At 39.7% G+C, this 13,913-nt stretch overlaps 1 protein-coding gene across 1 annotated transcript; it reads left to right on the top strand.

Moving 5' to 3' along the window:
* Positions 1-2,238: 2,238 nt before the first annotated feature.
* Positions 2,239-13,066, top strand: LOC121680180 (annexin A1-like). The gene is made up of 13 exons (XM_042059397.1): positions 2,239-2,371; positions 2,630-2,697; positions 2,879-2,993; positions 3,328-3,422; positions 8,982-9,095; positions 9,220-9,310; positions 9,470-9,549; positions 9,657-9,713; positions 9,822-9,915; positions 10,130-10,225; positions 10,438-10,496; positions 10,815-10,937; positions 12,858-13,066. Exons 1-13 carry the CDS (start codon positions 2,284-2,286, stop codon positions 12,912-12,914), a joined length of 1,137 nt encoding a protein of 378 aa, XP_041915331.1. The 5' UTR covers positions 2,239-2,283; the 3' UTR covers positions 12,915-13,066.
* The last annotated feature ends 847 nt before the right edge of the window (positions 13,067-13,913 follow it).

Raw genomic sequence — 13,913 nt, 5'->3', positions numbered from 1 at the left:
CCTACAGTGCTGCTTTAACGTTTGTGAACCCTCAGACATGTCAGTTGTTTTTTATAACCTTATTTAATGCACATCCAAACCCTAATTTGTTAAGATGACCTTCCAAATAATAGACCAAAACAAAAGAAGGTTATAGTTTCATTATATATTAAACAAAAGTGGTTTAGTTCACAAAAACTCATAATATGATTTATGTGAACCCATGTAGTTAATTTCCCCCTTTTGCAACCACTACTTCAACTAAACTTCTTCTGTACCCATTCACCGGTGTCACATCTGGTTCTGCCGATTTTTGCCTACTCCTTGCAGAACTGAGCCAGGTGAGAGAGGCTGGAGGGTCAACTGGCATGTACTACCCACTTCAGATCTAGCCAAAGTTCTATTGAATTGGGGTCAGGACTGACCAATCCAGAGTATGAATTCTCTTTATCTTAAAAGCCATTCCTTGGTCATTTTGCTTGACTGCTTATAGGGTCATTGTCCTGTTGTAAAATCTATTTCCTCCCTAGCTTCATCTCCCTGACTGACATGAGGTTCAGATCAATAATTTGTTGACAGGCCTGAGAATTCATGCTTCCCTGGATGGTATGGAGTCGTCCAGGTCCAGAGGCGGAAAAACAGATAGTTATTTGGACTCATCTGTCCAGAGAATGGACTTCCAGAAGGCCTCTGAAAGTTGAATCGGGCAGTTTTGTTCTTTCTTGGGAGCAGAGGCTTCTTTCTAGCAACCCTCCCATGAACGTTGTGTCTGTTCCAGTTTCGTCTGATTGTAGACACATGTAGATTTATTTTAGATGCTGCCATCGAGGTCTGTAACTCTCTAGAGGTTATGTGTGGGTTGGTTTTTACCCAATTTAATATCTTTCTGGTGTATCTTGGTCATACTTTTGATGGCCACCCACTTCTAGGAAATGTTGCTGTGATGTTGAATGCCCTCCATTTGCAAATAATTTGTCTTTCAGTGGATAAAAGGAGCTGGAATCTAGAGAGGGTCTTGTAGCTTTCTCCAGACTGATGGGCTGTCACTACTCTCCTCCTTATGTCCTCAGATATGTCCTTTCCTCTTATAAGAATATAATAAGCTTTATTTGTAAAGCATCTTTCATACACAGAATGCAGCTCAAAGTGCTTTACATTTGGAACAATGGCATTTTTGATCTCTGTGGGTATGCCTTGGCACTACAGTGGTTTGGTGGATTTCCTCTCTCTTTTAATCATGGCTGCTTAAACCCTTTACAAAGGAAGTCTGTTTGATTAGGATGCTTAATTGATCATTTCAGCACCCAAATACGTTTTACATTAATCAATTGCCTACTTGACTTTACCAATGCAACTGGTTCACTTACTTTTGTATATACTGTACAGTACATTAATTCCATGTTTCCTGATTTTTTGGCTTCTCACGCAATTCCCTCAAAACAAGTCTATGCATTTGATAAATATACACACTTGACAGTTCATATTTAAAAACTGGTGATGATACAATAAGAAAATCATGATTAAACAACAGAAAAACTCCAAACTGTCCGTGGGATTCACTTTCAAGCAGCACTGTATAAGGAGACCCCAGTAAGAGGCATGTGAGAGCCCCAGTCTGTCTGTCTCATGTTGTGTCCCTGTTTCTCCCCTCAGAGAATTCTCTACCGAAACTGATTTGCCAAATAATCAGCGTAATTTTCACAATTTTCACCGTGGTCCTGTGCAGTAGGTGAGCTACATAGTCTCAGGTTTAGTCATCTTTGACCTTTTAACCAGAGAGGGTTAAAGCGGAGCTAGTAATCAAGGATCTTTGTTTTAACCCATCAAAACCCATCCTCATACAGTTCATGTGTTTCTATCTGCAGGTGAATGTTTCCAGACACAGAGAGCCGGATTTGAGGGCCCACTATAATTTTACTGATCGTCTGTGCTGACAATCAATTATAGAGAATTACAAAACACTATATTAAATAAATCTTATAATTTTTTCAGAATGTATGTTTTTTTATGTATTAGCCCAGCTCCTGACACTGTTTTGCTCATTGTTTCCTTGATACCTGTGACTGTTGCCTATTGTAATTACATGATGTTCGTAATGTTAATTTAATAAAGAGAAAAACCTAAACCTAGACCTAGATGCTAGACCTATACTTCATTACTTTCCAAGTTCTTATACATTGTAGTTGTTCTGTATTTTCTCTGCACCTCCACTCACAAATGAATGCGTGTGCTGAGTTAATTGAGTTTTGGAGGCCGACACAAACTGCACACACTGGCTTGGTTGCCACTCCACCCATTCCACAGATGCAGTGTGGGTGTTGTCACAGGTGTCTAGGTGTGCCAGCCTCCCAAGCAACATTTCAAGGCAGAGACTCGGAAAGCAGACAATCAGGTAAGGTTTCTCAATATTCACCGGTTAAAGATATTTATTTATTTTTGTTGTGTAATGGTGTTGTGCTTGATTGTTAACAAGCTGGTTTTGTGGCTTTTTAGATGTGAAATGAAGGTCCAGAGTTAATGACCATCTCATATAGCATAGCATATTTGCAATGTTTTTCGATTTAGTATGTTATAATAAGGACATTTGGGTTTGGCTGTTGTGCTAATACATGTTTGGGGCTTAATTGCGATCTTTATCCTCATGTCTTAGATCTGATCATGTCATTCTTCAAGAAAATCTTTAAGAAAATCATCCACAACAAGTCTGACGATGACTCGGTGAGTGTTCAGGCCAGGTATCATTTGATCTGGTCTGTGTTCTCTTCCTGCACTCATGGTCACAATAATGGCGGTTACACTTTCCTTTTCTGATGTGCCTGGAATCTCTCGTTTGTGGCCAGTCTTGATCCCAATACAAGAGATTATGCTAAGCACCCTAACAGTAAGTGTCTTTCTGTAGGACGGACATGAAGGAAAAGCTCATGTGAAGCCGTATCATGGAACAATTACCCCACACCCTAACTTTAATCCCAGTGTGGACGCAGCAGCTCTGTGCAAGGCTATTGAGTCAAGAGGTAAGGTTACATATGTTACACATGACCAGAGAGAGAATTAGGAGCAATATGACCACAGAGTGAACTGGAAACTCTACGAAGCGTTATAGATCTGTCTTGTGTGACAGTTTGCATTGCCTCAGCACATACAGTTACAGTGTGCACATACTGTACCTGACGTACCAAGTGTGGATGATTGAGAGCGATTGTTTAACAGACTTTGGTGTGGACATATCCTCCTCTGATCAGTATATTCACCCATGTCACCCATTGTCATCATCAATGTGTCATCACTCTCATGAGGTTTCAGCTGCATTCACTTTGCCATAATGCTAATACACTGTTCATCACGCAGATGTGGATGAGGCTACCATAATAGAGCTTATGGTGAAGAGGAGCAACTCCCAGAGGCAGCAGATCAAAGCTGTGTACCAGCAGCAGACTGGAAAGGTGGGGAGCCATTATTATATTTTGATCTTCACCCTTTCTGCCAGTTGGATGACATCGAATCCCAATTTTTAACGTTTTTAAACTCCGGACATTTATAACATAGGACCCTGTTGTTCGAGGTCACTGTTGGTAGACAAAAAATACATGATACGTGCTACATAACTCAAGTTATCCTGCTAGTCCGGTTTTTGAGCCTTCTGTACGACGGAGTATTAGGGCCACACATGAAGAAAAAAAATATTTTTGCCATGGCGAGATTAAACTCGACATGTTGACTTTAAAGTCGCCATGTCGACATTAAACTCGACATTTCGAGAATAAAGTTGAAATATCATATCTACTTTAATCTCGACCTGTTGACTTTAAAGTCGACATGCTGACATTAAACTCGCAATAGGCCTACGGTTTAAACATAGCATACACAGTTTAAGCTAGCCTACACTAACACACAATATGTTACATGAATAATGGGCTTCAAATCAAATAGGTGTTATTTCAGATAGATTGCAGATATTCAGATAGATTGCGTCTTGTCTGTTAACTACTCATTGCCGTCATCGTGAAGTGCTGTATCTCGCGGTTGGAAATACCATGCCGTTTAGGCTATATAGCTAGAATAATACATGTATCCAATGATATGTTTCTATACAAAATGCTATTTCACTCTGTTTTACGTGTAAGGCCACCGCACATTCCAATAACTGCCCTTCATGAACCACAGGCCGTCACTCTCCATAGGTTAACTAATTTCTCTAAAACTGCTTTTCCATGTCTCACCTGAAATAAACATAGGAGGCTATAAACACAGGTATAGCCTAAGCATATATACTATTTTGATCCCGTGAGGGAATATGTGTGCATGTATACTTTATTTATGCACTGTGTGCATATGTGCGCATGTAGGCTACTAGTACATGGGGTGGTCGGGAGGAGGACAGCTTCATTCGTCCCTAGACATTCAGCAATAGGCCGTTTTGCATCCATTACAAACAAGCAATGTGAAATTCTAGGATTGGGGAGAGCGCCTAGTATGCCTAGTCTAGTGCATAAGCATGAAGTTGAACCTTTAGATGAAAAACACTCTTTAATAATAGGCCTACAATAAATAAATAAACCGCTAATGACGTTTAGGCTACTTTTGACCATCGCATTTATCGCCTCCGTGATAAGGACCTACAGGAAAGTATTTGGCTGAGCAACGGAGGTTAATGTTTTATGTTTTGTTCACATGATATAGGCCTATGTCTAATCATTGTTGCAGTCGAAGAAAACGGGAATGTTTAATTCGTCCTCCCTTTCAATAGTCCCGAGCGGTCGTTCTCTCTCCAAACTAACTTTATTCTCAAAATGTTGAGTTTAATGTCGACACGTCGAGATTAAAGTCGACATGATATTTCAACTTTATTCTCGAAATGTCGAGTTTAATGTCGACATGGCGACTTTAAAGTCGATACATTGAGATTAAAGTCGACATTACATTTCAACTTTATTCTCGAAATGTCGAGTTTAATGTCGACATGGCAAGTTTAATCTCGTCATGGCAAAAAAAAAAATTTCCTTCATGTGTGGCCCTAATACTCCGTCGTACTTCTGTCCGGACAGAGAGAGGGGACAACGAGGGTAAATGTTAAAGTTAGTCATTTCCGAAGGGTGTGTCAGCAGCATGGAGTCCTGAGGGTTAAAAATAAAATAGGTCTGTGTCTGGTATAGAAATGCAACATCTAAGTTATGCTATCAGAAAGTTGTGAGAATGGAGGGTAAAAAATATAAGTATAGTATATATACTCTTTGATCCCGTGAGGGAAATTTGGTCTCTGCATTTATCCCAATCCGTGAATTAGTGAAACACACTCAGCAGCACACAGTGAACACACAGTGAGGTGAAGCACACTAATCCCGGCGCAGTGAGCTGCCTGCAACAACAGCGGCGCTCGGGGAGCAGTAAGGGGTTAGGTGCCTTGCTCAAGGGCACTTCAGACGTGCCTACTGGTCGGGGTTTGAACCGGCAACCCTCCAGTTTCAAGTCCGAAGCGCTAACCAGTAGGCCACGGCTGCCCCAAAAATGTAAGACAATGTAGAATGTTGATATCTACCCAAGTTTTATCAAAAAATACATAAATCCATTTTAACACAAAAATCCAGCGGGAATACACAATACAAAGCACTGGACTATGTTCAATTCTGTCCTGATGCAGTTCCTGCGGGAGTGATTGCTTTGGTTGATTCGATTGCAGGGTCTCCGCCTGTGGTACCGTACATGATGATGGTAACTATGATGCTTATCAAGACCAGTAGGCCTACCACCACAATGGCTATCCGACCTTGGAGTCCGATCTTGCACGTCTGATCCTCCTTTACGTACTTGTTTTTGATCTGTTCAGCTTTCTTCTCGAAGATTTGACCCTAGAAAACAGATTGGGTAAACAAGATATGGATGAGGACGCCTTCCATGGTGAGAATTAAGTAACTAAGAACTAAGTACTCGAAAGAAAGAAAGGATAACACACAAGTGAAGAGAAGGAACTTACAGCTTTGCAAAGTTCCTCAGCGCGTTCATCCAGTTCTGTTACCTTGTCCCCACGTTCGTCAATTTTTATGCAATTCTCCACCATCAGCTCTTTCACCTCCTCCACATTCTGTTGTAGTTTATCAGTCTACAGAGCACAGTAAAGTATTACTTAGTTTAACACAGTTCCAGCAAAAAATTTTTGGTTCTGTGAAAGTTTGCAGAAGGGTGTGGGAATGCTTGCTGTGAACATTCCATAACGTAATTCATTAATGTTTTTTTTTTTACGTTCTTTTTGGTTCAATTGCCGCAGTGTTGCTTTGGATAAAAGTGTCCGCTACATATCAGTCAACTTTAACTTTTACTGTAAGTGAATACCTTCAGAGAACCTTTAGGGAACATTTCCTGAATATTATGTGTTTGTTGGGGCTGCCAAAAAAGTTCTGCAGATATTATGCTTATAGGCTATATTACTTACGTTACTGCAAGAATAAAGTAGGGCTTTGTTCAGAGTTTTATTCACTTTCTATTTCAGTGCTCAGGAATGATAGCCTGGTCTCCAGACTCACTACTTCATTTCACTTCGTGAACAGAGTCTGGTCTCTCGCCATTCATCTTATTCAGGTGGCAGACATTGTATAAACCAAAACGACGCTACAGGTAACACTGACTATATACTGTAATTAATGCATTTTTGCCACCTACTGGCGAATGCATAGAACACAACAATCCTATGGTTTGTGTACCCTGTAGCCTCGTTTTGGTTTACAATGGCTGCCACCTAAATAGGGTGAATTGGAAAATGTTTCCAACTGTAGCAACAGTAAAATAACTATCGTAAGATTCAAAAACACTACTGTAGCTACTACAGTAAAATATAGTAGGTATACTATAGTTTATTTAACATAACTATAGTATACTACAATAAAATAACTAAGGCTCAAAAACACTACAGTATTTACTATAGTAAAATACAGGGTTTGCTATAGTAAATTTAAATACATTTATTTACAATTCCCCTATTAGATAGATAGATTGACAGATACTTTATTCATCCCAAGGGACATTTTTGGCATGCAGTAGCTTATACAACCATAACACAACATATATACAGTATCTCGCATACATAAAAATCACTCACAGAAATGAAGAATTAAAGAGCATGTGAAGTGATTACAAAGGTCTGGTTTGGACTGAACATGTGATAAGGCATTGACCATGATAAGGTGCAATGGTAGAGTGTGTGCAATGGTGATAGTGCAAAAGTGAATGGTTTACAGTGACACTGTAAATCCATTTACAAGTTCGTTTACCATCAGATTGGCTTCGTAGAGGTTATATTAAGGTAAAAATTGTGCCTAGTATAGCTTAATGAACACCCACACATAAAAAACAAAAGAATAAAGCAACTGCCATTGTCACTTTTAAAGTTCTTACCATCTTCCTGCTTTTTAGCCCTCGGGTCCAAAGATGAAAATCTGTAGACGTATTTAATACAAACAACTTTCATCAAAGTAACTTTTTACCTTTCACAGGACTTTGAATATGCATTCGCTCCCAGAAATAAAAATGAAATGAGGCAATGGCCTCGAGACAAATGTTTTGCTTACTCGGTCTTGGAATTGAAAGCAAAAGCACTTCATCTCGACTCTGTTGGCCTATAGTGGGAGGAAATGGACCCCTAATTTTAGAGCAAAACCTCAAACTTGTTTTTACACTTGTTTGACATTTAAAAAAAATGTGCATATCATGTCCTCAAAATATCCATAATTACAAATCAATTTACCTTGGATTATAATGTTGACTAGTGTCATTTGAAAATACATCCCATAAACTTGAATCTTGTAGGCCTACAATGCAAAGATTTTAAAGGGACACCAGGCAACGTTTTCGTGTTAATTAATCATCTTTGTAAGTCGGTATATGGTTAAATGACTCATTACGGGGCGAATGAAGGCTCTCTCGCCCGCCCCTACTGCCTGTAGGAAGAATATCCCACTTGCAAGTTCGGTGTATCCTACCCACCGACCGAAGCAGGATCAGTTTACAGCACAGAGGCAGGCTAACAAAACGCTAGAGATTGTTGCAAACGTGTGTGTAATGGCAGAGCCAGCGAAGAAGCAGTGAAAACCCTTGACGATAGACGCAAAGAAAAGGAAAAGAGCTTCAGACCGAGCGAGGGGGAGTTTCGTAGAGAAAAAGCATCAAGCTTGCCTGGTGTCCCTAAGTTCTAAACGGTAGTCAATCAGTTGCTGGTGTGATCACAGAGCAATTCAGCAAGATGAGCAAGCTGCAATGCTAATATTTGAAAAATAAATCCTGTATATTGCTGTCTCATGCTATCCTACATTTTGACTCCAGCTTAGCTCCCTTTCGTTAAGTAGAGAAGAAAAGAAGAGTTAGACAGGGGTGCAGGGGCGCTGCTAGGAAATTTGAGCCTTATGACAGACAACAGCCAATAAAAACAATAAAAACCAATGGTCTTCATCTTTACTCGGTCTTGGCATATGTGGTCTCATATCACTATGCTGCATCACCTATATCATCTTTTTAGCTCAATCGTAAACATTTCAATTTCAGTATTGTTAGTGCTGACTGTCAAGAATGATTCCAGAGAAGGTGATGCTGACAGCCAAGAAGAAGGCTTTTCACCTTCATTAAAAAAAAGATATGATCTTGCTCATGTGTGCATTCAATTCAGACTAAAACTGTTTGGAACAGGATTGTAACACAATTCATGTGTTTACATGCACTTTAGTAGGCTATCCCAGCTCCGCTTCAACCCTTTCGGTAGGTACTGTTCCATACACCTTATACTGGTTTCTTTTCCAAATGCACAATACTGTGCTCATAGAACTTTATTGTTAGTAACCGGCATTCTTCATCGTGTAGACAGGGATATTAATAATCAGGTTTCTCTGTGTTCATGTAAACACCGTATCCTGATCAAAATCGGGATAAGCCTCATAATTGGGATACTGAAGTGCATATATACGCAGTCACTATTTTTTATTTTATTTCTGTGATTAATTGTATTATTAATTGTATTACAGTCTCTGGAGGAAGCTATCAAGTCTGCATTACGGTCAGACTTTGAGAATGTCGTCTTGGCTTTACTTATGACTCCAGTCCAATATGATGCCTATGAACTGAAACATGCCATGAAGGTAAATGTCATCCATGGATGAACGTTGATATGTTTATCAGAGAAACTCATGTTTTCTTTCGTTTGGATTTGATTAAACATGTATGTAACATGTAACCTAAGTTGTTAATTCTGTTTAATCATAGGGTTTTGGTACTTGTGAGTGTGTCTTGATAGAAATCTTGGTGTCCAGGTCAAATGAAGAAGTCAGAGCGATTAAGAAGATCTTTAAAGATGGTATGTGCATCACAATTTATCTGTAAATTGATTATGTTTTCCTGTAAAGTGTTTGCTTGTAGTGTGCATGTTTTCTATGGTGTGTGTGTGTGTGTGTGTGTGTGTGTGTGTGTGTGTGTGTGTGTGTGTGTGTGTGTGTTCACATGTGTCTTGTTATAGTCTATGATGAAAGTCTGGAGCAAGACATTAAGAATGACACAGGTGGAGATTTACAGGAAGCCTTGCTAGCCCTTTGCAAGGTGGGTGTCCATAACCATGTACTTAGATAGCACATCAAAATACCAGATCCAATGCAGACAAGATGTCTGGATGTAACATCCATGTACGGACCTGTTTATTTCTGTAGGCTGACCGGTGTGAGGATACTGACATTGAGGACAGCATTGCCAAAAGTGATGCCAGGGTAATTGACCGTCAGTAGAGGGGCGAAGACTGGGGCACTGTAACTTCTGTTTACCACATAGGAAAGGACAGTAGAGTAAGAAGTATTTGTGTTTTCTGTGGTTTGCAGGCTCTGTATGAAGCAGGAGAGAATAAGAGAGGAACTGACACCTCCGTCTTCATTGATATTTTCACCTCCAGGAGTGGACCCCAGCTCTGCAAAAGTGAGATGTCTGAAAAACAGTCACATGTCATGGACCAGGCTGATATATTGTGAAAAATTTGGGAAACATTTAGTCTTTATTGTCGTTAAGTTATGGCTATGGTTACTTATCCAAAGTGACGTATAACATAATAACAATAAACTACAACAGTAAACAAATATACTAACATTATCAGAGTTTCAATTAAGTTGGTAATTGTTTTATGTGTGTTTAGTATTCAAGTTCTACAGTCGGTATGGAGAGTCAACATTGGTTAAAGTAGTTGATGAGGAGCACATTGGAGACATTGATGACTGTCTCATGGCCTTGGGTAAGAATCATTGTAGTGTGTGTGTGTGTGTGTGTGTGTGTGTACATGTGTGTTTGTCTGCATTCACATGACCATGCTCGTCCATCTAGTTGGGCAGGCTCCGCCCTCTCTGGAAAAATCTCCTCAGTTCCTAAATCAATAGTTACTCGTGTGTGTGTGTGTGTGTGTGTGTGTGTGTGTGTGTGTGTGTGTGTGTGTTCAATTCCATGCAGTGAAGTGTGCCTGGAATATGCCGGCCTACTTTGCTGAGAAGCTTCATCTGGCAATGAAGGTAACAGTGCAATCATAAAATACCTGTGGATTGTAGCATTGTTTCACAAATAAGCAATGAGACTAGGAAATAAATGTAATTGCAGTTAAAATACATTGTTGGTCTACACAGTGTCTCATCCATTGATATCTAGGACAGAAACAGTCCTGAGCTGTCCGTATCATAGTAGAGTTAGGACTTCAGTAACAGTAACAGTCCTGAGCTGTCCGTATCATAGTAGAGTTAGGACTTCAGTAACAGTAGCAGTCCTGAGCTGTCCGTATTATAGTAGAGTTAGGACTTCAGTAACAGTAACAGATGTAATGACTCTGTCTATAGGGTTTTGGGACCAATGAAGACACCCTGACTAGAATCATTGTGAGCCGTTCTGAGGTGGACCTGAAGAAGATCCTAATAGAGTACAAGAGGATGTTTGGCAGAAGTCTGCAACAGGATATTCTGGTGGGTATTTCACCAACACAATCTAAGGGAATTAAGCGTATTTTTATTTTCTTCATGAAGGAAACAGTTATGGTGAAGCTGAGCATTCTGATACAGGAAGCACCCCTGATCCAACCCGACACACTTAACATGCACTTACCATGCACTTCCCTTAGGGGCTGTGGTAATGTAGTGGTTAAGGAGCTGGGATAGCGTGCAGTAGCTTGCAAGTTGTGGGTTCAATTCCTGGCTTCCACTGTTGTGTACTTGAGCAGGGCACTTAACCCCAAGTTGCTCTGGGGACATTGTAATCCCTTGTAATATAGTTGACATATGTAAGTAACTTTGGACAACAGTATCTGCTAAATGTTTTAATGTAAATTCCCTCTCTTTTACTCCCTTCTGCCCTTATCTTATCTCGACCACACTTTGACTAGTACTTCAATGTCTGCACTCATCTTCGGGTAGTAGTATTAATTATTACCTAAGGTCTCCTTTGCATTTTGCTTGAATGTTATCCCACATTCTAAAACTGATAGTTCCGGTCCTTGATTGTGATTGGCTGAATCACGTTCAATGCCGTTGCAAAATGCAGCATAAACATACACCTTGACCGCATTTCGTTCTATATCACTGCACTACCACAGCTTGATAGAAAAGTTGGGAGTAGCTGCGTCTCGATGTTGCTTGACAACTATTCTGATAGAGGAAATATATTTATAGGCGAACGAATAATTATTTATGAATAAAGCATTACATTTCTTGTTGCTGTGCCTTTACTTTATGAAATCTTGTCAGATAAGTAGTAACTGTTTTAGAAAAGCAATAAGCCACTTGAGTCCGTAGGTTACACTGATTTTACAACAGCTCTGCTTGCGCGTTGTGCCTAACAACACCCCTTAGCTGTTGTAAAATCATTGTAACCTATGGCCTCTCGGGGCTTGTTGCTTAATTTTGTAAGTCACTTGGGACAACAGTGTCTACTCCATTAACAAAATGTAAATCCTGATTTAGTAAAGGTTACATTTACAAAGTCTTGTGAAAACCTGTAATCAAATCTGATCCCAGCTCTTCTAGTAGACTTATAGTCCAGGGCCGTGCAGAGACCTTTTGAGGGGCAGGGGCTCACATTCAAAAAAGGGCACATGGAACAAGATTGTTAACAATATATGTCATCTTTATTTTAAATACTGAATTACCACCGGTATCCTTGTTTAAATAAAATGTTGAGGAGAGTTGAGCTTTGGAGAAGTACTTTTTTTTCTGAACTTCATTCTAGGATGTCAGGAATGATACTAACATGTGTATGAGAACTTTTAGTTTAATTTCATACCCTGCCCATCCAAGCCTTAGAATTTTTCAATACAGAGGATACAGCAGATTAATCTCAATAGTGGAGTAACCGCAACAATTGCGTTAAAGGAGAATTCCGGTGTGATATTGACCTTAAGTGTATTGAAACATGATACTGAGTGTGAACGTATGTCTCATAGCTCATCTCGACTTGTCCCCTGCACTCTGAAATCTGGCGCTAGTTAGTCGATGCTACCAACAGCTTTTTCAATGGGGGTGCCTCGGGCATCGGCCTAGCCATGCAAATAAATCACAGTTTTACACCATTTACGAGGCTCAAAGTATCTCCACACTTCATTGGTAGACTTCCGAGGGCCCTGACATTTAAAACGAGACATTGAGAACTTTGAAAAAGCAGACAGTACCTTCAGGAAGTTTACCGTTTTCAGCCACCTTGAATATAGTCACGATAAGTCGAGCGACAAGTACGAATTAACAGGTATGATAAGGAATCAGATTCCAAAAATCTTCCAGTAGCAGCAACTGCAATCCATGCATTTCCACGGAATTATTTTTGGCACCCCCCCCCCCCTGCACGTGCATGTTGTGGTCATTCGTGGTGTCTAATGGGGTGTCATTTTCTTGCAGAAGGAGACTAAAGGCCATTTTGAGAAGATCCTTCTTGGTCTATGTGGAGATAACTAAACTTAGCCCAGTTTTCCTAAACAGAGATGAATATGTTCCCTCTGTACGGTGTTGTATAGAAAATTAATTTGCTGCATTTTGATAAGCCTCTGTTGTGGCCAATGTATTATCTGTGTGTTATTCAAATAAGTGAATAAATACTTTCAAATTAATTAGTTTTCTACTCATATTCTTTCTTCCTGCCTGAAATTTACCATAGATAGATAGATAGATAGATAGATAGATAGATAGATACTTTATTGATCCCCAAGGGGAAATTCAAGAATTGAATTGAAGAATTGAATTCTATTTGTGGTGGTAGGTTTGCAAAATGATAGATAGATAGATAGATAAATAGATACTTTATTGATCCCCAGGGAATTAACTTGAATGCAACCGTTTTTAACAGATTAGTGCAGCACGGTTATGATTCTAACCAGATTTAAGCACAATTTAGTACAACCAGGAAAATCATTGTGTGGTGGTCAATGTCGATATTGTGGTAGGCCGCCTTAAATAAGTCAATGTATGGGAAACACTGACATTTAAGGCATGTCCAGTCCACATTCCCTAATTTAACAGTGTTATTTTGTGATCACACGCCAGACGCATTGTTTAAATGGGTTGTTCTTATGTTTCTTAATCAGTCATGGGTGTGTTTGGGCATTACATCCTTTAAACCAATGAGAATGACATGTCATTCCCTTTAAGAGCCAGCGCAACATCAAATAGTGCATTGGTATTTTGACAGTCAGCACATCTGAATGAATCTGCTTGCATGATTCCACTAATGCTTTACTAAAACTTGCGTGTAATTAGCAGAATATAGCCTACATGCATCTGCTCTCGCTGGTTCCATACAGTAGGCAATGACAAAACTCTACTCTCACTTATTTACTTAACTATTGACTGACAAGGTATACAATCAAAAACATAGCCTGAACTTGACCCAATAATGTTAGAATGACTAAATAAAACTCCTAAGGACATTCATCCTGAAAATGAGTCGTTGCCTGGGAC

The sequence above is a fragment of the Alosa sapidissima genome, chromosome 13 (genome assembly GCF_018492685.1).
Source record: "Alosa sapidissima isolate fAloSap1 chromosome 13, fAloSap1.pri, whole genome shotgun sequence".
Classification (NCBI taxonomy): Eukaryota; Metazoa; Chordata; class Actinopteri; order Clupeiformes; family Clupeidae; genus Alosa; species Alosa sapidissima.
The sequence above is the reverse complement of the archived record's forward strand: the minus strand, read 5'-3'. Positions and strand labels throughout refer to the sequence as shown.

Excerpts from the sequence above, each read along its gene's own strand:
- LOC121680180 (XM_042059397.1), top strand. The coding sequence starts at position 2,284 with ATGCAGTGTGGGTGTTGTCACAGGTGTCTAGGTGTGCCAGCCTCCCAA. Across the intron at positions 10,497-10,814 it reads AGCTTCATCTGGCAATGAAG|GGTTTTGGGACCAATGAAGA; the intron begins GTAACAGTGCAA and ends CTCTGTCTATAG. Across the intron at positions 10,938-12,857 it reads GTCTGCAACAGGATATTCTG|AAGGAGACTAAAGGCCATTT; the intron begins GTGGGTATTTCA and ends ATTTTCTTGCAG.